Here is a 26,833-nt window from a genome sequence, read left to right as displayed (position 1 = left end):
CCTTGCAAAATTATAGGAGGGTTTAGCCCAGATGCACAGTTTGCTTGGACAGCACCACGGTAGAGTTTAAGGATAAGAGAAACTCCTTGTGTGTGAAACTTTTTGTGTTTCATCTTCCTCTATAGTGCACTGGAAAAAAAAAAACACATTGGATCTAGAGTCCAGACTCTTGAAAACATTGAGAAGAAAAAGGTCTCTTGATTCAATCAGATTTAAGCTTAAATTAAAAGGAAATCCGCTCAAATTAAGAGGCTTGGTTCTTGATTTCAGCTTAAATCTGATTGAATCAAGAGTATTTTTCCTTGTCGATGATTTTAAGTGTCTGGACTCTAGATCCAATGTGTTTTTTTTCAGTGTGGTGTGCACTAACGATAATATCCGCGATTTTCAAATGTGCGGCGTAGCGAGGACAATCGTGATCCGGAGAAAACTGAGGGTGCCAGCAGGAGTATAAACTTCGCGAGGGCGGAACGCTACTTCGGCGGAGGGGGCGGTTTTTTCGGGGCGCATTTGGCGGAGGCTTGGCAGCTGGGCGCGTGAGCACTCTGCCAAATTCGGTGCCGGAGCGGCTTGACAGGCCCGGCGATTGGTTCGCGTTATCGCACTGCATCGATCCATCCGCGTTCTCACGACTCCGAGGAGCAGCCGGGCGCCCGCTTTTTCTCCTTTTAATTGTCCGCAGTCCATCCTTCCGGCTCGCGCGTATGCTTCGCGGTATCTCGCCGGATTGAAGGCGCACGCATCTGACCTAGTCCCGCGCTTTGCGGAAATATGCTCTCGCATTCGAGGGAATGGACGATTTCACACGATAATGCGTCGGTCATAATTTGAGTACTTCGTGGTTTACTTTCAAACAGCAAAATTTTGCAATAAGGAACTACTATTTCTGACACATTTTAGAAACCGAATATCGAGAACCACGTACACTGGAAAAAAAATTCGCTTGTATCACGAGTCCAGACTCTTAATAACATTGACAAGAAAAAATACTTTGATTCAATCCGATTTTTCCTTGAATTGAAAAGCCGAGCCTCTTGATTTAAGCGGATTTCCTTTTGATTCGAGCAAAAAGTCCGATTAAATTAAAAGTATTATTTCTTTTCAACGTTTTTAAGAGTCTGAACTCTAGATCCAAGCAACTTTTTTCCAGTGCATCTCGGTTTGCGACGCTATAGATTTCCTGTCATACTTCATTTTTGAATGGAAAACTTCCCAAAGTTAATTCTTGAAAACTTCCCTGTTTTTTCTTCATTATACGAAGAAAACTCGGTGAATATTTCAGGGAATTATATTTTTTTGTTCTCTTCCAGAAAAATAAAGTAGTAGCGGAGATTCTTAAACACGGCAAATGAGATACGTGGTCTGATAGTTTCACGTCGATATAGATTGCATTCCACAAGGGGGAACCGAGAACATTCCAAAGTCGCTAAAATTGTGTAACTTTTAATACCTTGCAAATACAAATTGATCATCTAAACAAGTTTTATCTTCACTCCCAATTAAGTATAAATTCAAAACGAATATTAGATTCGTAAATCTAATTTTGTGCATAATTTCAGTGATGCTATTGCAAAGAATCTAAGTTGCACAATCCTAGCAACATTGTAATGCTCTCGATTTCTTTTTGCAAAATGCAATCCATATGATCTATTTTCCCTACGTAAGTACGTGATTTTATGGATAAGCCAAATAAGGGTTTCTTATTGCAAAATGCGGTCCAAATGTTCTTTCTACTTTATAGTTCACCAGAGAAAACGATGAAAAAACCAAGTGCGGATAGGTCAAACTAATACTCCAAAATGGATTATTAGAATAATTAAGATGTGAGCTGAACATACTTAAATTATTTTTGCGGCGACTTTTCATCAAGCAGAGGGAAATGGAAGTAATGAACGGTGATGAAAAAAAATTACAAACTTACCCGGTCGTTCATTTCCTCGTCTGTGACGTCTGTGTACGGAGAGGGAGCACCTTCTGACGAAAATTCAGCTTTAACCGATAAATTACTCTGTGAAGAGAAGAGAAAAATATATGAGAAGGCGGTCATTTTAAAGATTTTCGTTTGAGTGTTTGAGTCGGCACGGTGGAGCAATCCGAGTAGGACAGGTATTAACTCTGAGGATGTCGACAGTTATCAAAAAAATAAAAATGAACGAAACAGAAACTTTCCTGAAATAGCATGTAATTTTTCAATAAAGTTGAGGAAATTTTGCCTTGGTTCTGGGCAGATCTATGAGATACTTAAGGCATTAGTACAGTAAAAACACCAGGAATATACATTTCCCAACCCCATATTTATGATTCTAAATTCACTGACCAAATGCTGAGCTATTTCCCCGTCCAACAAAACAACAAAATTTCTTCTTCCTCGCTCTGGGTCGCTCTTAAGACTCCACAAGGAATCTACTTCCTTCCTCCGTCCCTTCCTTCATTCCGTTTGTTCCTTGCCGAACCCGTGATTCCCCGGTCCATTCCAGATTATAATCTTTGCAATTGGTGAAAATGTAATCTTTATTATTCAGTTTGTGACACTGTGGAGGCCTAAAATACTGGAACCAATCAGGAATGAATTCACTTGACCTAACTCTCAGTATTAAGGGACTCTACACGGAGAAAAAAACTCGTGCGTGGGACGCGGAGTTGAGGTCATATGGATTTCTGAAGTTTTCGAATCACGTATCTAAAAACTTGAGGTCGAGCTGCCGAAGTTCGGGTCACACATCTGAAGTACTCCGGTACATACCGAAGTGCCTCGATGTCTGACCCGAACTTCGGCAGCTCGACCTCAAGTTTTCGGATGCGTGATCAGATAACTTCAGAGATCCATGTAACCTCAACTTCGGGTCCACGCACGCATGGAAAGAAAAACACATCACAATCAGCAATCTAGAGTCCAGACTCTTAAAAACATCGACAAGAAAAAATACTCTTGATTCAATCAGATTTTTGCTTAAATCAAAAGGAAATCCGCTCAAATTAAGAGGCTTGGTTCTTGATTTAAGCAAAAATCCGATTGAATCAAGAGTATTTTTTCTTGTCTGTGTTTTTAAGAGTCTGGACTCTAGATCCAATGTGTTTTTTTTTTTCCAGTGCACGAAGTTTTTCTCTGCGTGTAGTTGGAGGGTGACTTACTTTGTCCGGATCCTGAGCGGGGCTGCTGGCGTGGTTCTGGGAGTCGTGGCTGTCGGGGTGGCAGATGAGGGAGACCGGCTGGCTCGAGTCGGCCTGCCCCTGTCCGAGCACCGTGCGGAGGATCGGCGTGTCGCGGGACATCATCATCCCCGACATCTTCTTGCGTCGCAGCGGCGGGATGTCCGCGCCCATGGCCGCCTCGTAGCAGGAGGAGAGCATGGCGGCCGCGTGCGGGTTCGGCGTCGAGGGCAGCGGGAACCCGTGGGGGACCGCCCAGACCGGGAGACCCCCGCGAGAGCCAGGCCGCTCCAGGGGCGACTTGCCCCCGTGACCGCCTCCGCCCCCGTACATGAACGGCGACTTGGACTGGGCCGGCACGCTCGTCGAGTGCGGCGGCGAGTTGTTGGAGTTGGAGTTGGAGTTGAGCGTTGAGTTGGGGTTTCCGTTGCTTGTGGAGTTTCGACTGCTCGAGGAGTGAGGGGTCGTCTGGTTCGCGTTCGAGGAGGTCGTGATCGTGTTCGGGTCTTCGTCTGATTTCGTCACCTGGTAAAAAACAAAGCATTCGTGTGTTACGTTATCGAGTCGCAAAAGAGAGAAAAAAACCAACGACCGCACAACCAGGCATTAGCTTAGATGACCATTTTTCTAGAAGAAAGATAACAAGGTATAAGAAATGTGTGCGTTTCGAAAAGGAGAATAAGGGGGGAGAGAGTACTTATTAGTTGAGATTTTAAAATACATTGATTAAAATTAATAAAAAACGGTACTTATTTTACCTTTTTTACGGTAATTATTACCTCGGTACTTATTTTAACTGTATCGTTCATGCACCCGTCTCCATTTATAGATTCACTTTTTTACTTTACACGTATTGGTCCTTTATCTTCTCATCTTTTTAAATGACTCAGACGATATTTTCAAGGTAGCTGGGAATTCTTTAAAGGTGGGTTCCATTTACAATATTTTGTCTAGGTCGCTTATAATATTTTATGTCGCTGCCCTCCAAAAGTAAAAAAAAAGTTACAATGAACGAGACTTAGGGGGGCGGGTCCAGACCCCCTGGACCCCCTCCCCTTGTCTACGCCACTGATTTTCAGAAAGTCCTTAGAACTCCTGTGACTTTCTCCTTCAAGTTATCTCTTGGTTTACAGATGCACCAAGGGAGTTCTCAAATTTTACTTAAAGACATAGAACTTGAAGCCTTGAGTTTCGAGAAAAAGGAGGAGAAATCCTTGTAGGCAAAATTTGTACCTGGCTATTTTCCTCGACGAGTCCTTTAACCTTGAGAGCCTCGGCGACCTTGAGCAAAGCGGCGAGCTGATCTTGCTGAACATTGACCTCTCCGCGGTACATATACTGGAGGATGGCCTTGATTTCGCAGTAACGGACATCCTTGAGCACGACGACGGGGTGCCTGCAAGGGAGCTCTGTGAAGACGTTCTGGAAGTAGGACGAGCAAGCGGCCAGCACCATTTTATGACATTTCACTGAGAGTCCACCTTCGCAGGCCAACGTCACGTCGGTAAACGCCTCGTTCTGAAGGAGCTGATCGAACACCGTCAACAGGTTCGACCTGTGATTGTTCCAGCGCAGACAATACTGCTGCAGCGCCGCCATCTTGGCTCCTCCTTCACGCAATTTTGACACTTTTCAGATCCTGACCGAGTTAAGAGTCTGGATTCGAGCTGAGGATCGAGATGAATTTGCTGCCACCGGCCAACATTAATACTTTTCCGTCGACATTCTGTAACACACAGATCAAATTACAAAATTAGCAGGTTTCTCATTACAGTATACGTAGGGTTAATACATAAGTATTTGTAGTCCTCTATGTATTTAATCAATAATAATAAAAAAAAAGCAGGTCTCTAGAAATTAACGCTACAAATTATGGAGCTTATAATTGTGAAATCACTCTAAATCTGGGCACTCTTATCAAGTTGTTACCTTGAAGAATCACTGGGGAAAAATCGATTGAATCTAGAGTCCAGGCTCTCAAAAAAATTGACGAGAAAAAGTACTCTTGATTCAATCGGAATTTTTGCTTGAATAAAAGGAAATCCACCTAAATCAAGAGGCTCGGCTCTTCGATTCAAGGAAAACGCGGATTGAATCAAGAGTATTCTTTCTTGTCGATGTTTTTAACGATATTGTTATTTTTTGTTTGTGTTCGCTGGACTCAAGATCCAAGCGACTTTAAACTGACGATAAAATTAATAGGGGTTTTGTGTACTTAGGGCGAAGTCTGTTGTTTTTGCAATGAAAACCGTTACTTTTAAAAACGTCGACGGAGGAAATAAGTTAGCGACAATTTCAAAATATTTGTAGGTATGCAACCACTGACCGCTTCGCGGTCCAACCCCCGAAATGCTTCGGGCGCGAAGCGCAAAGAATTGAATGGCAAACTGAGCAAAAACAATAAATGTCACCCAATTGCACTTGATAATCATAATACATGGTTAATCAAGCTCGCATTTCAGATTTTGAGTGCTCGCCGACTCTGACAATTACATTTTCTTGGGATATGCGACGTTGGTATATCAATGGCCAATTAGCAAAAAATCTACCATTTTACCGGCGAATTTACACGGTTCGTGGAGACAAAGGAATATCAGACGACTTGGCCCCTTGAGACCCTTGGCCTTTCTCGATAGGACGCTGGGAACGGGAAGCAAATGCGGAAGGGCGAAATTAGGAGGTCGGGATCGCGATAGGGGCCGAAAAATCGCATCGCGAATTGCAAGAAACGCGACTCGGAGATGAATGGGTGCATATTGCAGGGGCGAACAAAAGGTAAACAAATAACGTCGCCCTTCTGATATAAGGGCGTATCTCTAGATCCACATGGGCCGCGGAAAGCATAGAGTTACAGGGACAATAGGGCTCACGTGAGATTCAGATACGCCCTTCGCGTCACAGGAGCGACGATAAACGCGCCTGGTGTCGAGGCAGGTAACAATGTAGCATGTAGTTTTGAAATCGTTTTTTCATCTAACCTCCCGAAGCTTTTATTAAGTGCGGCCTTGCGTTGCCAAAATTACCGCTTACGTTTAGAGTCCCTAAAATGATGCTAATAGGGTCTCTTTCTGCCCTTTGCACATCTGAAAGTAATCCATCGTGAATCAAATTACTAAGTGAGCCTAACTGCATTTCGCGATTCCAGATTTCCTCTCTTGATTTCTATGCTTAACACAAGACTGAACAACATAATGTATTAAAATAATCGGTGAATTGTTTATGTTTTTATGAAGAATGTACTGACAAAAGTTTACGTCAGAAATTTTTTCAGTTACATTGTGAAAAAAGTTGATTAGAAATAAGGATGTAGAGATAATATCTAATCTGAACTCGAGGTTCATAAAACTTGAACAAGGGTTGATGATAAATTCCCTAACTTACGTAAGTAGCATGTGCACTCAGATAAGACAAGGATGATGGAAACGACGACGAATTTTTTTCCAAATGAATTAAGTTTCAATTTTAGAGACATCTTTTCGGTTGCCGAAATTCTTGGAATATTAAGAGCCACAGAAGATATTTTTTATTCTTTCACGTATTTTTTTTATTTAATTATTTTTAATTTCGTTTTAACTTATTTCAGGATTTTTTATAGTCCCAGCCCGAAAGAAAATATTAATTAAATTGTACAAATATGTAGAATTCACCGACGCTTCGCGGGCTCAAACCCCACCGATATCTTCCTCGACTAGGGACGTTGTCGCTTGCATCGAACTTTTCAAGGCGACCGCTAAAAAGAATAAAAATAAAAACAAAGGTCGGACGTTATCAGAATTGGCGGCAGCGCGGAAGGCGAGGGGTCGCGGGGCGCAGCTAGCGGGGCGAGGGGAGGTGGACCCTCCTCCCTGCCGCGGGCCCGTTCGGCGATGCGGCGCGGTGGCGATAACCCTCCCTGTAAATAATACTGCGTAACAATCGGAGGACGGGCGTTTTCGCTGCTGGGCACCGGCATCGGGGCGCTACGCCACACAATGGATCGAATCAATAGGAGAGATCGGACAAAATTTGGAAACTTAAAACGCTTATAACTCAATTAATGCAAAACTTTGAGGTTTTAAAAAAGGTTCCATTGGTTTTCTCGTGAAATTGTCTGCTGAAAGCACCCCTTACATTTCGAAATGTAACGAAATAAACGTCAACATTTTCAGTTTTAGTCAAAAATTGCATGTCCGACCACTCTGATTGACTCGATCCATTGTGCGCCGTGGCACCGAAGCCGAAGCCCATCAGGGACCGGGCTTCGTCCGCGAAATTCGAGGGTTGATGACCCCGCACCCGCGCCCGCAACCGCAACCCCTCTGACAAACTCCGGGAAAACAGACACCGATTACTGCCCTCCGTTTCCATCGGATCCTCACGATTTTTTCGAGTTTCCGCCCAGTCAGGTGATCAGGAACCAAGCCCGAGCTCAGCGCACGCGGAAGTGAAAGTTCACCCCTGTTTAAGGGTTGAAGGAGAGATGAGGGGAGTTCGTCCGTTTTTTGATCGACTGGACGCGGAAGTGAGAGTTCATCCCTATTAATGGGTTATAGGGAAGATAAGGGGTGGTTTTTGATCGACTGGCTGTCGCTGACGTACAGACCTAAAGGACTTCGGGGTTGGTCGATTGGTTTCTTATCATCCGTAAGACGTCGCGTAGTCATGGGGGGGGGGGGGGGGTGCATCGATTGTCGCGGAGCAGTTAGTCCGATTTTTCGATTTTACTGTATCTAATTTCAATGATTTCGATTGTTTTAGAGTAAATGAACATCTTTCATGAACGGCATAAAAGTATGAAAGGGTAAATTACTTTCGTACGAACAATTCTCGTTTCCGGTGTTGGAACTTTCTAATTCTTTCGCAGAAAAAGAAAGTCTGGGCGGGCGAACTGGATGAAGTCACTTCCACCCCCTTTGAATACTGACGACGCAACAGACAGGAGAGTCACGAATGTAGATGCTAATTTCCACGATGCACCTTTTGGAGACCCCTGAACAACCGTGCATTAGAGAAACCTTGCATTCAATTTCTAACTTACCGGGGAAAAATGCATTTGCGATTGCTTTCATTTTCATTTTTACTTGATCGGGTGGAGCGAGGTATCGATTTTCAAGATCGAACTGCAACCCTACTCGCGTTATTGGATTAGACAGAGACTAATTACTTTCCCCGATTCGCGATCGAAAACTTCCCACGTCTTCCAGAGGGCCCCGCGCACGAACCGAAAGCCAAAATCTAATGGAAAAAGGAGGAAAGTCAGCGATGCGGAGCAGAGGGCGTGGCGTGAATTGCGATGTATCGATTGTTATGCCATTTAAACCTGCGGAAAAGGATCGATAAACAGGGTGTTCGCAGCGAACACCTTAATAATCGATTCTTTACCATAGGTTTAAATGGCATAACAATCGATACATCGCAATTCACGCCACGCCACTGATGCGGAGCGAGTGTGGAATGGAAAAAGTGCAGGGTGAGAAACGGAAGAAGCGCCGAGCGGTCGATGACTCAGCGCTGCAGCGGCGGTGGTGGCAGAGAGAGGGAGGGACAGCCGGCGAAAATACTCTTCGCGATTTATTTTTAGAGAGACAGGGGGATGTGTCAGGCGACTGCAAAAGAGGGAAAGAGTGATAGTGCGGCGTGGCGGGGGGACCGATTCCGAAATTCCTTCAAAATAGCTGCAGGGCTCAGACTGATGCACTTTCGAGGGTGGATGGTATTGTGCCCTCCCTCCCTGCGAGCCCCTCTGCCCCGCGCGGGCGGCTGGTGTTCGCCGTGTGATTATTGCGATGATTAAACGCTGCTGGCTGGCTGGTTGGGGATGCTGCGTGCTGCGCCTGCGTGCCGACGACCTTGGCTTCGCGGTGAAATGGCGAGGTGGGCCCAGACGCGGGGGGCGGGGGGTGTGGTGGGCCCCGCCGAAGCCGGCCCGGGGGTTGTGGATTTTTGCACCACCGATGTCTGCTGAGCGTCTGGGACCCGGCTCAGACGATCCCAACCCTAGCGAATCCATAGTTGCCAATCGAGGTGTCGTCGAAATTGCACATGATCTCTCAGCGCTGAGAATCAATACATTATTGTTCCACGTTCTCATGATGAACCTATCATGTTATAAGTGAAGTTTTTCGTTGTCAAAATTTTGGGTTAGCCTGTTGATAATATTTAACGTCGATGACCTCTGATAATCCATACTTTACACTTCCGCGCGAATAAATGCGAGAATGAGAGAATTTGCACGAAAAAAATTTAATTGCTGTTATCGACACGCAGTTAGAAGAGTAATCAACGTGTGTTCTTTGTCAGGACAGAGCGAAAATATCACAAAAAAATATATTGCGCGCAACTATTCGTGCTCTCAGGTAACCCATATTGCCATCGCGGCAATTGAAGGCGAACCAAAGGATTGAGAGACACGCAATGAGGAGCAAAAATCGACACTTGTTCCTTGGCTTTTTACGATTAATTCGTTTTCCATTTACTCATTATTGTTATTATTTAGAAGTGATTGAAAAATCAACTGCATTGAATATTCACTTATAAACGCGTAATGTAGCGCCCCGTCCTGAGCACGGTTAAACCACTAGTAAGTAATAAGCCTCCCAAGAAAAATATCAGAGAACCCCCACATGATAACTATATGATCAACCCCGCTAAGATTGTACATCTCTTACTATTTTTCCCTATCCGAAATCACCCATATTGTGCATTTCTCGGTCAAAATATTTAGAAATAAAAAGAAAATTTGATGCAAATTTCAGAACAGAGTACACAGCTCCCTACCAACCAAACAGTTGAATGTATGCAAAATCTTAGCAACGTTGACATATACGCTGTTTGGTCGGAAAGGCTCTCATATAGATTCAGTTTGCACTTCACAAACGTATAAGGAAACCCTCCGTCAATAAGGACCAAGAAAGATGTGAATTTCGGACCCTGGAGAAGGGGATGACCATCATTGACGATCTCTCGGAGAGTGGGTTTCATGGAACTGACCGATTTCAATCCGTGCGAGGCGCAGTCCTTCCAGAAGCCTCCAGGGGGTGCGGATTTCCAACCCAGAGGAAAGCGGCAACAGGGCACCGATTACCTAATTCTCGATTTTTTTCGGTCGTTGGCTAAATCTCGGAGAAATGCTTTCCTGGTGCCAATCCCAGATCGCGCGACGTGTATCCTTTCTCCACTCCTGTTGCCTTTGTCACGGCTCATTGTTACCTTCCGCTGTTTGGGGATTTGCTACTTTTGCCTTTGCCTTTTATTCATTTTTTTTGTTGTTACCCAACTCCTTTTTTACGACCTCGTCCTTCGTCCGCGCTCCTTTTGCACCCTTTCCTGGTTTTCTTTTCTCTCGCGGATTCCTCTTGTTCTCTTGCACAATTCCATCAACCCCTTTCCTTTGATGCCTCGTCCAAGTCTTCTTTGAAATTAATTTCGTGCCAGTTGCGCTCAATCCCTTTTTCGGGGGTGGCAAAAAATACTGTTTCGTTTCCACCCGCCGCGCCGCCAAGGTCTCGGAGGGAAGACAACCGACGAAAATCGTGATCGTAAAATCATGCTCTTAGATTTCCCAAGTATTACCAAGTATTACGCCAATATTACGAAAGTTGAATCAGATTTTCAAACGACCGATTGAAAACCAAGATCTGTTTCGAACTAGAAGCATTATTGTTGAACGCAGAAGTGCAGGGGTTGCCTTTTGATACATTTTTGCACCCTTGATCACACATGAGAATGAAGTTATTTTGAGGGCAAAGCTCTTTGTAGACTTCTGCAATTCCAATGTCATCGGTATCCTCCCAGTTTTGAGAGAAGTTCAAAAATGTCAAAATAGTGTACCTGATATTTTGTGAGAGGAATGATTACGATATCTTTCGTCCCAAACTACAGAGCAAGGTTGCGATGATTTGAATCAATACCAGATCATTTTCTATGAATTTCTGAATACAGCGAAAAGAATAAGGTAGTTTGAAAGTTTACATGCACATTACACGAGTTTAAAGAATTTTTCTGGGCACCACAGGGAAGAGACGAATATTACGTGACGCACTTAGAGTAAAACGGCAGGAGGTACGGTGCCATACGAGGGGGCAGAAAAATTAAAGTACAGCGTTACGAGACATTTATCATGTAAAAAAAACCTTTGGGTGTCCCGACAATAATTTTTGAAACGTGAAATAATTTCGGGCTTTTCGTCCCTATCCGGTGAAAAAAGCTTTTCGTTAAAGCTAATTTTGAACAAATCTTGTGGGAAGACGAAGAGTGCGTGACGGATCAATTATGGAAGCATTACAAATGTGTCACGGATATGTTCCGTTAAGGAAGAGTACTTAAAAAAACTAGCTCGCACTGGGGTTGAATGCTTAAAGACGAGGTGGGCGTGTTATGGACTCGAATGAGACATCATTCCGATTTTCGTAGGGAGGACGTAAAACTTTAAGTTTTCCAGGGACGACTAGCAGATACCATAATTTATCGACAAAGATGGCACTTTCGGGATACTACTTGACATCTAACTCAGCGGGTGATACGGCTGCTCGAAACTTATTTAATTTCTAGTTTCAAATTGGCAACGGCACTCGATTCGGCTGAGTTTATTCCACTCGCTTCTTTTTTTCGTCGTAAGGGGGGGGGGGGATAAGGGGAGGGCAGGTCGAGTGAGGGGGAAGCCGCGGGGGCAGGAGGGTTTGGGTGTGACCCCCGCGTCGTGTTATCTCATGCTTTTTTCCATTCTGAATTATTGCAGGCTGCACCGGCGCGACTGACGGCTGCGCTAGGATCGCACCGCTATGCGCCAACAGGGCCACTTCTATTGACAACTTTTTACGGTGACAAACCGCGTCGCGTCGTGGCTGCAACTCCCAAATCGCACCAGTTTTAGCTCCAATTTGATGGATCAATAATGAGAAGAGAAAACTGAAGAAGAGAGGAAAAAGTAACCTAATGTGACCTCTGAAATACTGAGTAAATACACACCATTGGTTTAAAAAAAATTTGTATGGAAATTAATATGTAAACAAATTGGAAATGGTTTGAAAAATAATAATTTTTCTTCTTTCACTCAATAACGATTTGATCTCACAAGCGACATTTTAGTTCCATGACTGGATTTAACGTTCTTCAGTTGATATTACTGGTGCTGTCGAGGATTTCTAGCGTACATGCAAAAATTTTAGCGCATGAGTGGGTGATTGGCCTATTCAATGAATTGAAGGCAGCCTGACATTTAAAACTTGTGCACTGTTTCCTGTTAAATGATGACTCCATGTATGAAGAATTACAACAAATTTCACTCAACGTGAGGCATTTTCGGTTGATCTTCGCGATTCACAGGAGAGAAATATGCTCCCGATCAAGCTTGAAACCAGCAACAACTTCGAATGCATGTTGGGTTGGAGCTTTCCCGCTGGTCTCTGTGTGATTTGCTTAGGATTTGATTTTTTGGGGTGAGAGTGTAATTATTTTATGAAATGAAAGTGTATTGGCTGATAAACTGAAGCCTTTTTGATAGGTATCAAACAGTCAATAGGACCTGCTCGGCCAAAGGACGTATAGTAAGATGAATTTAGTATTTTGTACCGGTTCGGCAACCACGTACGAAGTACAGCGCATCAGAGAGCCAGTCCATTAGACCTAATGACCGGGAACAAACTGACTCAGTCAATATTTCCTCATGTTTTACTTTTTTATATTCTTTCATGCCCTTCTTGATTCATTTACTTTTCTTTTGTCTCTTTCTTTTCTCTTTTTGGCTAAGGATCAAACTACTTGAAGATAGTAATATTAGGAAAGAACATGGTCGAGCAGAGTGCGAAATAGCTGAAAACGCTTAGCCGGCAATTTAGCTGGAATAAGAGAGTTTTTCTTCTTGACTTCCCTCTTCAGATGATCATCATTCATGAAGATTCAATTTTGTGACTCACTGATGCTCTTTAGGTTAGTCGAGTTTTACCGACGCACATTTTTTTCAGTTTCTTCTCAAACGCGTTGAGCTACTTTCCGACGTTTCATTCGTCGGGAAAACCCATCAAAACAAATCTTTAATCACCCCGTGCGAGAAAAAAAAATGAAATCCCGCTCGTAACGTCGGTTAAATTCTAAGCAAAATGGAGCATCTGCTCATAATTTCTAACCATTAAAAATTCGATGAATCATCAAACTTTCTGATGTAAGTAGCAGGATTAGGACCTCGACTAATTATTACTTCGATTTGTGAGCGTGCGTAAGTCGCAGGTAATTCGCAATCTCCGGCAAATTTCTATCTACTTGTGTTAAATAAAAACATGTACGAATTTAAAAAAAGGAACAACATAGAAAGCACTGCTTATTGGGATTGGATTTCATACAGACGTTTTTGCATTTCTTGAATGAATGGTACCAGCTATCACATACGCGGGTGAAATCAGTGACCTCGGTTGGGTTGGGTTCGGATAGGCAACTAAACTAACTGCCTAGCAAAGCTGATCGTATCACCCAGATTTGAAGGCGATCCAAGCCGAGTTCGTGCTTCAAGAGTTCTTTATCAACGAAACCTTTACGTCTATGCAAATTATTGCAGTTTGACGAGTCAACAGGAATGCCGCTTGAAAATTCCGATGATCGCTGAAAGTCTACGACACGTATACATACAAGAATCTAAACATGAAATCCACACTGAAAAAAAATCTGGCGTTTTACCACGTCCGTGGTACTTACCATCTCAGTTTTTTACAATATTGGAATTTCACAAGACAGACTGGTAAGCTACCTAAAACGGTATTTTACTGTTTTTTTCAGGTAAGAATACACTTTTATTGTAATCAATTCCGGTAACTTTGCATTTATATCGGTAATTTACCACAGTCGATAAAAAATTGGCGTTTTTACCGAGGTCCACTGTAAAATTACCGAACAAAGTCAATAATGTTTACGAGATTTTCGGTAAAATTACAATTCATAAAGGTATAATTTCAGAAAAATTGGATCAAATAGACCTGAATTCTTGTATTTTAACCATTTTTAGTAAATACACCGAGCATTTATTTTTTCAGTGCACTCAGCCTACACCCATCATCCAAATACAAGCATAGAATGACCGCGAGCAACGAACCTACGCGACGCGAAGGGACGAAAGAAGGAAGAAGAAAAAGAACGAAACAAGTTCCGATCAAGAAAATCGTTAAGCTCGAAATGAAATAATTGCACTGGCATCACAATGCCCGTCATTTTGCATTCGTGATCCCGCGGGACTCCCGGCTCTGCCCCGTTTTCTGTCTCTCTCGCGCCTTCCTTTTTCTGGGCTTGTCGCTCTCTCTCTCTCTCTCTCTCGGCCGCTTTTTTGCGGGGTCCCACTTGTCCCAGGGTCCGGTTCGAAGAAACTGGTCTCCGCGAAGGGGTTGCGCTTAATCCGGCCCGTTTCAAAGGGTTAACGTCGAGGGGAGGGCTTCAGGGGAATAATGCAATTTGCACATGAATCGAGCTGCTGCAGTTTTCAATGCAACTGGAGATAGCGCGCGGCGGTGGGCATTGTTTCGGCGCAGTTTTTTCGCCCATTCTTCCTGCCTTTTTCGATTCGGGTTTTTTCCCCGATCCCCTCCGCTGGGCCCGTTTCGCGGCCTCGGTCCCAGTGCTGTCGGCCCATTTTCGGATATTTGCAGTGCACGTGCTTAAACGAGTATTCATGTGCCGGCTGTTGTCGTTCGGCCTCAGGCTTTTTTTTCTCCCCACTGCGTTTTAATTGGACTTGCACAAAAAAATGCACACTGCTGAATGGCAAAACGCCGTATGGCACTCGAATGTTGCTAAATTTCCTTCCGTGACGTATTTATTTGTGAGACGGATAATGATTATTTTGCCTTGAGTTTTTTCAGATGCACTGCATGAAATCCCGAATAAAATAAACGCGAAATTCAAGAGAAAAATCGCACAAACTTAAAAAGATCTTATTTTATCAAAATAAATTTGACAACGTTTGAATGTTCATGCTGCGTTTTTACCTAAAGCGACACGTTATGATTTACGCGTAACGGTGGTGTTTTGATTTCGAATTGCAAGCTGCGCGGCTAAGCCTCTCCTTCCGCCAATTTGGACGGAGAAATATTAAAAGTGAATTATCACTATGTTTTTAACTTGATTTGTGTATTTAGAGAAAGGAGAAACTTGATTGGTTATTTAAGAATTAACTGCAAAAACCCAAAGTCCTGCCTTAATAATTTTTCTTTCGTCAATTTTCTAAATCCACACTATCCCCGCGTGAATATAGTGCGACGATATTACCTATGAGGAAGTTGAGATCGCGGATGAAAAGTGTCTGAACTCTCAGTGTATCGTGAGTAAAAAAGTCACGTCCACATTACAATTGTGATTATCAGAGTTTTGCCATTAATTAAGAAGTGGTCACATTTGCATTAAAATTTGACAGAAATTATCCTTGTAGTTTGAACTCGCTTACATCCGTGATTATAAAATAAAGTCCGCAGTCTTAAAAAATAACTTTTTCTGTGCAGTTAAAATATCTGGAAAAAAAATTAAAATGACAAATTTTGCAGTGCCTCGGTTAGAAGTTCGACACGCAACAGTGTTACGCGATCGAGAAATGCAACAGAAAAGCTTTCCTCGGCCCTCCTTGTCAACACCTATCGTTCTCTTTGTTTTTTTACAATTAACATAGGTAATGACCTTTCGATATTTGCATAGAATATGCTTGCCTCAATGGCTGTCCCATCCGCCAGGCGCGCAATGCTGCCAAACAGCAAAATAAGCTCGAAAATTCATCCGTATTTTTTTGTTTTTCCTGGTCGGCTTTTTAACTTGAAAATAAACGAATTTCTTTAAATTAAGTAAAATTAGTAAACCAAGTCAAGAGGACGTAAGTTGGGAGCTTCTTTTCTTTTGATAGGGTCCATAATTTCGAGAAAGTTTAATTTCGCAATTATAAGTCTGAGTTACGGTCATAAACCAATGTTCAGAACGAGGAAAATACTAAATCGAATTCAACACATAATGAGACTCAGCGTATGCCTGCTTCGAGTCAATGTTAAATAATCCATGATTAATGGAAGTGCCCATCCTTAATCATGCATCAAAACGTTTAAAAACAAAAAACAACTTCAATTTTCAGACAAATTTGCCCATTTTGAAAGGTCGAAAAACATGTCATGATCTGAACTATATATTGGCGATCCACTCCCCACTATCATACTTCAAAGGCGATGAGATGTTGAAGAATTCATTAAAAAAATTCTTGAAGTTTCTAAAAAACTTATCGTTGCCACCCTCCAAAAGCATACTTGAAACATAGAGAGTGAAAATTGGAAGGGAGAACTTCGTTGCGGCAACCAAGCGGCATGGTCCTCGGTTGTAATTATACCCATCACGAACTGCAAAACAGCACTGCCAAATTTTGTGGGCAATATGTTGCGCCGATTAAAACCGATCGATATTAAATGTGCAGTTACGCAACCGTGCTACGCAACCGTGCACTGGCACTGCGCCCGGTTTTGGGCTTAGGGTGGCTCCGTTTCCATGTTCCTTGCATCGTGGCTATGGTTTGCATAAATGCATGCGTTAATGCACCCCCCTCTCCCACACGCATCGCTCCCCCTGCCTCCCCCTCCGGCGAACCAGCATACCCGAAAATCGCACTGTGCTCAGCCGTAGAAAAATGCGGGACGGCGTAGAGGAAAATGTGATAAACCCGGGTACGTAAAAGTCGTATGTAAATTTTGACCGGAAGTTGAAGTAATTCACTTTTTATAGCAGCATCATTCTCCTCCCATTTCGGATACTAAATGACAAACGCGGGAACTACCACGCCTCGATCGTTCAAAATCGCGTGTATTAATCTGCCGTACAACGCAAAAACGACGTAAACGCCATTGCACATTTTTTGGAAACGATGTATCATAGCAGGAAAACTTGTGTACCTTGGGACAATGTTTTTACAGAATTCTTTTGCAAATACTATCAAGAACTTTACCTGGAAATTTAAGGTTAATGGGTAAAACAGTTTTAATTTTATGACGTGTTAAGTTCCAAAATACGAGGGAAAATCTTGATGGATTTACGGCGTTCTTGCTTAGCACGGCAGTAATTCTACCTTGCTTCTTTCGTCAATCTCTGTCAGTATTTTTGATATTGTACCTCCCATCACTCTCTCCCATTTCCCATAAATAAATATTTTCATAAAAAGTCATGGGGAAAAACTCTGATGGCTTCTGATTGGACAAAAAATCTTGGAAGACTTGAAGCCGTGGAAGTTACGTGACGGGCAAAAAAAGGATGGAGTAAGACCTAATGTGTGCGTAAAAAAATAAAGGAAAAAAGTTCAGCCATGCACGCGTTGAAAACACACTCCATATCATTACTCATGCCTAGGTCAATAAGACTTTTCAAGAAAAGGCTGGTGACGAGGAGCTTTCCAGCGGCCTCCATTGAGGAAAGATAGATTTGATAAAACATGCACTGCGATAAAAAACCGATTTCCATCGATAGGCCTACAAGAATCGGACCGTGACGTATTGACAATTACTGGCGGGGCGCGTCTGCAAGAGGGTGCACCCCCTCCCACCCTGCCCCTCCCCCTAATTCACAATGATAAATTCGTCAGCTCGCACGGCGGGTATTGTACGGTAATTCGTATTTCAGTTGATCCGCCTGAAGCATGGTAGCCAAATTAGAGAAAAAAACATCGTTGAAATTTGAATCATGAACTCTCATAGGATGCTTTAAATCAAGATCTAAGGGAGGCTCACGTAGTTTAAATTATGGATATGATGAAAAAAGATTCCAGCAACTGATTCAGTTACTCAACTCCTTGACGGCAAATTGAAAGTCAATGGGCCAGTTGTGCTGGTAAAAGAATCGTGTTTTGATGCTTAATTCTTGTAGATTAGATGAAAATAAGAAGATCTGTCCAAATAGCAACTTTCTACGTTGAATATTACCCGTGATATCGTCCTTTGAAAATTCGGGTTTTTGACGTCATCCACCGCGGTAGTGCACTACCGCGGAGGATGACATCATAAATGAGTTTTTCACGGCGCAATATCTCGGTTAATATCCAACGTAGAATGTTGCTGTTTGGACAGATCTTATTAGTTTCAGTTGATCTGCAAGAATACAGCATCAAAACACAATTCTCTGACGAACGGACTCATTTTTTCCCAATGTGGGGTTGACCAGATGAGCTTTCTTGAAAGTGAAGTAATGTCCTTCATGTAACCCAACCATGTAGTAATGTAGTAATGTAACCCAACCATGTTCCTCAACCTTCTGCTTGTGACCAGATAGGCTCTACTAGAAAGTGAAGTGTTTAAAAATAAGGATGTTAAATGGATTGAGGAGACGTTGGGGCAACCACAAAGCTAAGCTGGAAGCTGGCTCTCGGCAACAGCGGAGTGCATACTCTGCACTCGTGTGAGAGTGTGTGCGTGCGTCATTAATAAATAGCATTGTGTTTTATTAGGGAGGTGGACGAGGATGAGGATGTGGCGGGTTGGCCGTGTGGATGTGCACTTATGCGGGTGTTTTCGGTGATTCCGTCCCCTGGTCCCCTAGCCTTGGCCCCGGGCCCGAGCCCTGATCCTAGGGCGTAACTGCAACTACGCAGTTGACGCGCGGCAATGAGCTCGGAGTCACGCGGGGCTCGCCATGCGCCGAAATCCTGCCTCCCAAGCGAATATTGACCCTTCCGTAGTATCCTTTCAGCGTATTGGAAACTTCAACTTTGTACGATTCAAGAAAGCGTTCATACATAACGCTCTGGGGAGGGGGGGGGGGCTATAAACCTGCATGCGTTACACGAGGAGGGCGGCGGGGATCATCCTCATTTCTTCGACGTTACTTGTTACACTATCATTGAAAATAGTTCAAGTTTAATCCACTGTATCTTCAAAAGTTTCCCACGATATTTAGGATCGATTAGGGTTCCATAAAAATTGAACGAAGTTTACTGATGGGATCAAATCGATGGCTAAGGAACAGTACCGCCCGTCTGCAAACGGACAATTTTGCAGAATTTGCAGAGAAGACTTCGCCATTTCTGTAATTTTGAGGTTAGATTTGCAATTTTTTCATACATTACAGCGTCATTGCAGCGCTCCCATACAGAATTGAAAAAAAAACTAAAATCATCAGCTTTCGTATTTTGTTCTGTAGAATGCGGCGAAGTCATTGACTCATTTTTTCCAAAATTTTCAGTTAGACGATGCTGTTCCTTAGCCCTCGAAGTGCAACTTTGCTTGCACTATTGGGTAGCTCATTCTTCTTGGTTTTGTTGTCTCCTCCAAACGACGATATGATGTTGGAGCATGAGATTATTGATTGAGAAACACTCATTTCTTTGCATCGGAAAGTTAGGATCGATTCACTGGAAAAAAAACACATTGGATCTAGAGTCCAGACTCTTGACAACATTGACAAGAAAAAACACTCTTGATTCAATCAGATTTAAGCTTAAATCAAAACGAAATCTGCTCAAATTTAGAGGGTTGGTTCTTGATTTAAGCAAAAATCCGATTGAATCAAGAGTATTTTTCTAGTCGATGTTTTTAAGAGTCTGGACTCGACATCCAATGTGTTTTTTTTTCCAGTGTACATACGCAACATTGCAGGCTCCATTATCGAAAAAAGAGCTAAATCTCATTCGATTTTTCGAGAAGCGCTAAGCTTTCAATTTTAATTTTCCTTCATCTGCCTAGCTGAGTGAACTCTCGACGCACATTGGGTGCTCATTTTGATTGAATTTTGTCGGAAAATTCGAGGTCTGATGTTAAGCAGAGATATTGATCAAGGAACTCATTTCTTGCCGATGCCGATCTCGCGAATCCAAATTCGGGAGCGGCTCGCATCGCCGTCACCCGGCTGCAGGACGACGCGCCGTGCAGCGGTTCGCCGTTGCGCTAACGGGAGTTTCGCCCGCGAATTCCGGGGCCGCGAGCGGAAGAGTGCAACGCTCGGGTCCATCGGGCCCATTTCCGCCGCGGCACGTTTCCGCCATCCGCCCTTTTGGCACGCGGTTCGCGCTTCGCGCTTCCCGCAGGAAATTTCGGAACGCGAACGTCCGAATTCGGCGTCGACATCGGCGATGAACCGTTGCGGCTTCCGCGCCCGCCGACTGCACGTCCTCCGCGGCTCCGCTGCAACGAAAATAATAATGAGGTGACGTCACCGGTGCGCGACCCGCTTCCCCGTTTTCCTTATCCGAGAGCAGCGGCTTTCTTTTTTCGCCAGGTCCCCCACCGCGCCCGCCCGTGTCAGTGCAGGTCATTTAGGTGACTCTCGGTGGCGTGGCGTGCTTTGCGATATATCGATTGATCTGCCTTAAAAACCTACGGCAAAAGGTCGATAAGCAAGGTGTTCGCAACCCATACTTTAATAATCGATTCTTTACTATGGCTTCAAATGAGGAAATATCGATAATCGATCATTCACACCTCGCCCCTGTTGACATTCGTCGGATCAGCCCGCTGCGATAGTAACTGAATTCGGATATCTCCACGGTTCATCGTTTCCCAGACGATACGTTTTTTCTGAATTTCTAAAAATTGTTTGATTCTTGCACGAGAAGAGAGGGAAAAAATAATCAGGGAAATTTTCAGTTTAAAATGCACAAAATTCTCCAAGTTAAGGTGCAATTTGCGGAAAAAAATTTGACAACTTCGAAATGCAGTTACGTTTCTTCGTAGGGGGGACGACGAGTTGCGTACGTTGCAAAGTCGTGACTTTTGAAGATGTGCGCAAAAATATTCACCACTCCAAACGATTTGTTTCTCGGTCGCTGTAACGAAGTCGGGATTTAAATGTGCAGTCCAAAATCAAAATTTCACTATTAAAACCCATTCAAAGGCTTGTTGAGAGGAGCTCATAAAAAGATCATAAAAGTCTAATTGTGCGATATTTGTTTTCAATGATCATCCAAAGCACGCCTGAGGACTTACGGTTAGTTTGATTGATTTTCTCACCTACAATACTTCTAATCTCCGCGTAAATATTTACTTTTTTGGCCGGCACTAGGTGACTAGGTCCGAATCAATTAACAGGACCATTCGCAAGTCAGCTGATGAGACCAGTTTCGCTTTCGCCTATTATAGGCCCAACCGCGGGAAAATATTGTTTTAAGCCTGTTATTTTTAGCGCGGGCGTGAATAATTAAAAACCGCTGTCACCATGGAAACCAAAATGATACACTTCCGCACGAGTACACGTGTTGATTGCCCGACAATGCTGCTGTTTGCAAACTGACCGGAATGAAATCACACTTCTTTAATTGCCGCTGGGTCGTGTCGCGTGTTTCGAGGTTTCCACTTACAAGGAAATGCATACGTATAATTATTATGGCATGGAATTGTTTATACAATTCGGAGTGTCCCTCGCGCCGTACATGCGCTATTTAGCATGCGATTCGCTGTTGACACGTTCCCTTTCCTTGCAGGTCAACGAAACTCCCTCATTAAGGTGTTCTAATAAATTATCTCTCAGCCAATTTTTTTTCTTCCCCTGGTTACTGGATGGAGGGAAGAAAAGAGCAAACCATGTCCCTCACCTCCCAGCCTACGGAAAATTGGAGGACATAGAAGTTCTTCTTTTGCCTTGGACGACTGACTAATATGCCGACCACTATTGTCTGACCTAGATATTATGGATGGAACTTATAAATCATAATTCAAAATATTTCCAATCCTCCGCCCAAAAAAAAAAGAGGAAAAAAAATTGTATAAGTTTGCGTTGGATTGCAACAGTGCCTGCCGAATCTGCAAAATTAAAGACTGAGAATACTATCAGGAGAAAATGCATGGACTGAGGATTTCGCTGAAGAAAGGAACCTGAGTCGACAGCGCAATTTTGCTTTCGGTTGGATGGATACAGAGACACTTCCATTTCTCTGCAGGCCAGCAGCGGATCATACATCTTCCCAAATCTGCAGTGTGACCAAAGGGCGAAGCTGATGGCCAAGGTGAAGGGACATAAAGGACCCGGCCGGCTGATCTGCGAGATCCGTAAAGATGCCACTTTTTACGACGGTCCCGTCCATTCGGAGACGCACAGTGGATCGAGTCAATTAGAGAGGTCGGGCATGAAAACGTTGACTAGAACTGCAAATTTTGATGTTTATTTCGTCACAGTTTAAATTTCAAGGGGTGATCATGAAAGAACTTTTCACGAAAAAACTAATGGAACCGCTTTTCGAACCTCGAAGTTTTGCATCAACGGAACTATAAGCGTTTAAAGTTTCTAAATTTTCTCCGACCTCTCCTATTGAATCGATCCACTGTGAGGCGCGGGGCCAGGCGCGGGTCGAAATCGTAAAAAATCCGGGACCTTTTCACCCGAGGCGTCCGTGAATCTGCAGAGAAAGGACGAGGCTCGACAAAAGGAATGCATAAAAAAAAAAATCTTATTTATTTTTCGCTCTCCCACCTCGTGACTCGCGACTTTTCGGGGTATAAATCCGATGCAACCCCCTAGCCGTCTCTTTTCGTGAGCCCCGGATGGCATAAAGGTTTACGCACTGCGGGGCTCGAATCAGGTTATTGTCATGCTCTTCGTCTGGCGAAGTGGCGAGATCCCAGACGCTTATAGTCTGGTGCGGGACGATTATTCATCATATTTTACGCGTTTATTCCTAGTTTTCGATAAAATTTTGACAGCTTGTGCGAATTTCCGAAACCCTCGTTTAGTCCACAGCCCCTATATTCTAACTCCCTACACCCTCTTCCCTCGCTGCCATATCCTTGCATCCAACGATCCATCCCATTTTATCTCATCTTTTACTCTTTGATTTTTTATACACTCTACTCCAGGGTTGTCGAATTATGTTCCTAATTAATACGTCAAAGGACTCAGTATGCAAAATAAAATCTTTAGGTTGTAATGAAATGCTTTTCGTTGGGATGGAATTTTAGGTTAAATCACACCTTTCTTACGATTCAGGCAATTTATCTTGAAATTTCAACAGATTTTTTGAATGACAAGTGTTGTTTACGTGTTTTGTAGTAATTAGTGTAATAGGATGACCTTAGGTCAATTAAGAAGAAGCGGACGAGTAAATGCCTACAAAATCGCCAAAATCACAATGTATGCCAATTTCGATTAACTGGCGTCCTTGTGCTGTTAGATTTGCTTATAACCATCAAAGAGAGGTGCTGCTCTGAGAGGAGAAGAAAACCCTTAAAATCTTGTCAAACAAAAGACCTTCCCAGTGACTTGGCGAAAACTTCATAGTCTATAATTGAGATGCCGAACACAGATATGGACAGGGGTGCGGACTCAATTAAACTCGCCGATACTATTCGGGTCTAAAACTGATTTTTCGAATGGGTTTATGACATCGCCACTAATGGAGTCCACAGAATCTGCGAGACGTGGCATTATTACGCGATGTGATGGGTTCAAACAACCGACAACAGTCCGAGACTCGAGTGTTTTCGAGCGCGACCCTCATGATAACAGAGCTGCACCTCGTTAAAAAAGGATGCACCGATGTCAGATGATTAGCTCTGCTCGCAGTCCCCGCCCAGAAAGGGCCAATATCCCGTGTATGGGGTCTCCGATAGAGAGAAATGTTGTATAGCCGGCGTTGCAACTGTGCAGATGCAGCGAGCGTCGGCGTAATCGGTCAAATATTTTACTCACTGTCAGACGGTTCAAGCAACACTTCAGATACCTCGGCGGATTTCTGCCATCGTAGGACGGAATTTACCACGCAGAGAACGAAACAGGCGTTTATAATCTAACGAAGGAGTCTCAACTATGCACTCTTAAAAATTTGAGATTGTTCTGCTTCTACTCATTCTTTCTTGCATATTTCACTCGCGCACATCGCTCGTCAAAACTAATTCGCTTAGTGTTCGCTGCATGCGATCTATTCGTGCGTGGTGGCGGTATAAACGAAGAATTGAAGGCGCTCTGTCATTTAAGATCCTCCCAATACATATCGCCACTGCCGCGCCGCAGCGCAGGCGAAGTAGTGAGTGTCTACAGAATCAAAACGCCTTCACTCCCGTGCATATGCAACACGGACATCCGTGGAGCTCGAATAGTTGTATCCAGGCGTTATGACAAAGTTCGCTTCGTGTTCATTGCATGCGATACTAACTGAGGATGCTTTGCTTGTTTCTCTTACACCTCACAAACTCTGAACCACAAAAAAGTGCCATCCACACTTTTTTCTTAAAAAAGCTCCTTCAAAAATCGAAAGCTTGAGTTTGAGAAACTGAAAGCTCAATCGGCTCGGCATCTGCGAGAGGGCTCAACCACACAAACGTAGAGCACTGTCGTGCTACGGAAAAACGCAGTATGAACATTCGAGAGTTGCCAAATTTCCTTCGATAAAATGTTTATTTTTGAGGAAAGTTATGAATATTCTTCCTTTAAATTTTCAGAATCTTCAGGTGAAATTGCGAACAAAATTATCTCAAAAATTGGGAGGGAAACATTCGCAAGTTTAAAAGGAAATTTGCGTTTTATCAAAGGACATTTGGCAACGCCTGAGGGTTCATACGGCGTTTTTCCTTAGCACGTCGGAGCACGACAGCGACGCATTAACCAACACTGTTGCCAGTTTCAAATCCGAAATCTATTCTTCTTCTTCTACCTTTTGACTAGGGCCGTGACCCTGTTTGTCTAGCCTCTAAATTAATAAATAAATATGAAAAATATGATAATAAATAGATCGATATAGATAAACTAGGGGGCTACGCCCCCTGGCCGCTACGCGGCCCAACCCCCTGAAGGCGCTCCGCGCCATCAATGGGCCGCTTCGCGGCCCTATTTTTACCCTCCTATCAGTGTTAGTTTTATTTTTCCCATAAAAAATTACGATATGAGGTATAATTTAATTTTAAACTTTACTTAAAATTACTTCAAAATTAAAAGGACGCGTTTTGAAACGACTGCTTGATGAAATATTGCAGTAAAACAATGAATAATGATAGTCAGGTAATAATTAAGACTTTGTGAGTTGGGGATCGAACCCACATCGAGCTCAGAGTGGACGCATTCGATATCTTATTAGACGACTCGGCCACCGCGCGACGTGAAGTCGTCGGTGCGAATCTTGTGTAGATAAGTGTAGAGCTGATGCGCAGGCTACACACCTACTGCGCAACCTCCTCGACCACTGCGCATCCTCCCGCGCATAGCGGTAGCAGTACCGGAGCATTCTGTAAACTCACTCACTTTTATAAAGTGATTTTAAAAAAACCTGGGTCCTTTTTCCAAAATCTGATAACAGCGGGCTCATCTAGGGCCTATTACCTGTCGATTTACGCAAAAATCATGGAAATCGGCCCGGTAGAACGCTCAAACGAACTATGACAAAAAGTATAAATTTACATTGTTTAAATGGGAGAATTCGCAACTTTACCACGTAATATAAAAAAACCTGGGCCATATTTTGAAAATCCGAAAAGAGTTGGCTTATTTAGGGACAATTGCCCGTCGATAGCCGCAAAAATCATGAAAATCGGCCCGGTAGAACGCTGGAACTAAGCGTCACCAGTTTCGCAAAATTAGGAGGTCTCGGAGCTTATAGTATAGATAGATAGATAAATAGATAATAATAGAAATCTATTCCTCGCGAAAAAATTGGCTTCGTTCTGGACGAGCTGGCAGCGTTGCTTGCCGCGGTCCGCGGTCCGCGGTTGCACCGGATATCCGAAAAGCTCGCCGACGATTGATCCCATCCACTGCCTGCCCCACCGGCCCGCACTCCGCACTCATGCCCGCACTTCCCACAGCTCGTTCCACCAAGTCCCTACTCCAAGCTGAACGTCAACTTCAGTCGCCAACTCTCATTGTAACGCAACTCCCTTCGCATGCTTAGACTGTAAAAACAAACCGGCAACGTTATGTATGGAGAGAGAGTGCAAGAATCTAACGTGTTTCATTCATGTTGAGGTGTATGAATGAATGAAGGGTTCAATTTATTTTCGTTTTTAGTACATGCATGCATATTTCATGATTTCACGAGAGCAAGACTTTAATTTTCGCAGGAGAGGTAGCAGGTGGGTTTGGGAATAAAAATAATAATAAAGAAGAAAGTATGGAAAATTAATAGAAAAATTGCATTGTAACTCAAAACCTATCGTGACTTCCCATGAGAGGGATGTATGCTCGATTAGAACGGGTTAAGCTTTTACAAGAGGACCCAACTGTGCGGAAGGAATCGAGCCGTTGCGGGGAAAATTAATTGGAAATAGTTCTGAGCTGAACTTGTCATATGTTTTCGCCTATGAAATCTTCAAAATCATAAAAAGATATTCAGAATGTGATTTTGACATGATGTGTTGGACAAGACTTTATCGCTTTTACACTAAACTCAATCCGATTATGAAACTTAGTAAAAACACATAACGAAGAGTTAGTGTTCAATCGCCTTTAGCAAATGACTACAATGGTGAAACTCGAATGAAACCGTCGAAGCAAAGTATCTGAGAATCAACTATTGGCTATGTTGAAACTGAAGTTCTGCCGGTCTTCTCTTGATGAAATGCTTGAGCGCTCCGTTGTACTTGTCAGCAACTACAATCAAGAGCGACTCCTCAATATACACATTTTGACTGAAGAGAGGAAAAGCGTTTCTCTGGAAATTCCTGACAGCAACCGGGCACTAATCGTCGCTTCTCTGACGTAAGGGCGTATCTCAATTTCTGCGTGAGCCCTGATCTCCGTATAAATCCGTGCTTTCTGGGGCTCATGCGAAATAAAGATACGCCCTTACGTCAGAGGAGCA

At 43.4% G+C, this 26,833-nt stretch overlaps 1 protein-coding gene across 2 annotated transcripts in view; it reads right to left on the bottom strand.

The window, feature by feature from the left end:
* The window catches only part of LOC109037603 (uncharacterized), a 75,736-nt gene that overhangs the window by 16,730 nt on the left and 32,173 nt on the right, over window positions 1–26,833 (bottom strand). For both annotated transcript variants that reach the window (XM_072298409.1, XM_019052363.2), the window contains exons 2-4: window positions 4,384–4,876; window positions 3,133–3,675; window positions 1,922–2,008 (exon numbers count right to left, since the gene is read on the bottom strand). In XM_072298409.1, the coding sequence (XP_072154510.1) occupies window positions 1,922–2,008; window positions 3,133–3,675; window positions 4,384–4,749 (996 nt within the window). In that variant the 5' untranslated portion in view covers window positions 4,750–4,876. The remainder of the gene's footprint in view (window positions 1–1,921; window positions 2,009–3,132; window positions 3,676–4,383; window positions 4,877–26,833) is intronic.

Source organism: Bemisia tabaci, chromosome 3 (assembly GCF_918797505.1).
Source record: "Bemisia tabaci chromosome 3, PGI_BMITA_v3".
Taxonomy (NCBI): Eukaryota; Metazoa; Arthropoda; class Insecta; order Hemiptera; family Aleyrodidae; genus Bemisia; species Bemisia tabaci.
This window is presented reverse-complemented; position numbering and strand designations above follow the sequence as displayed.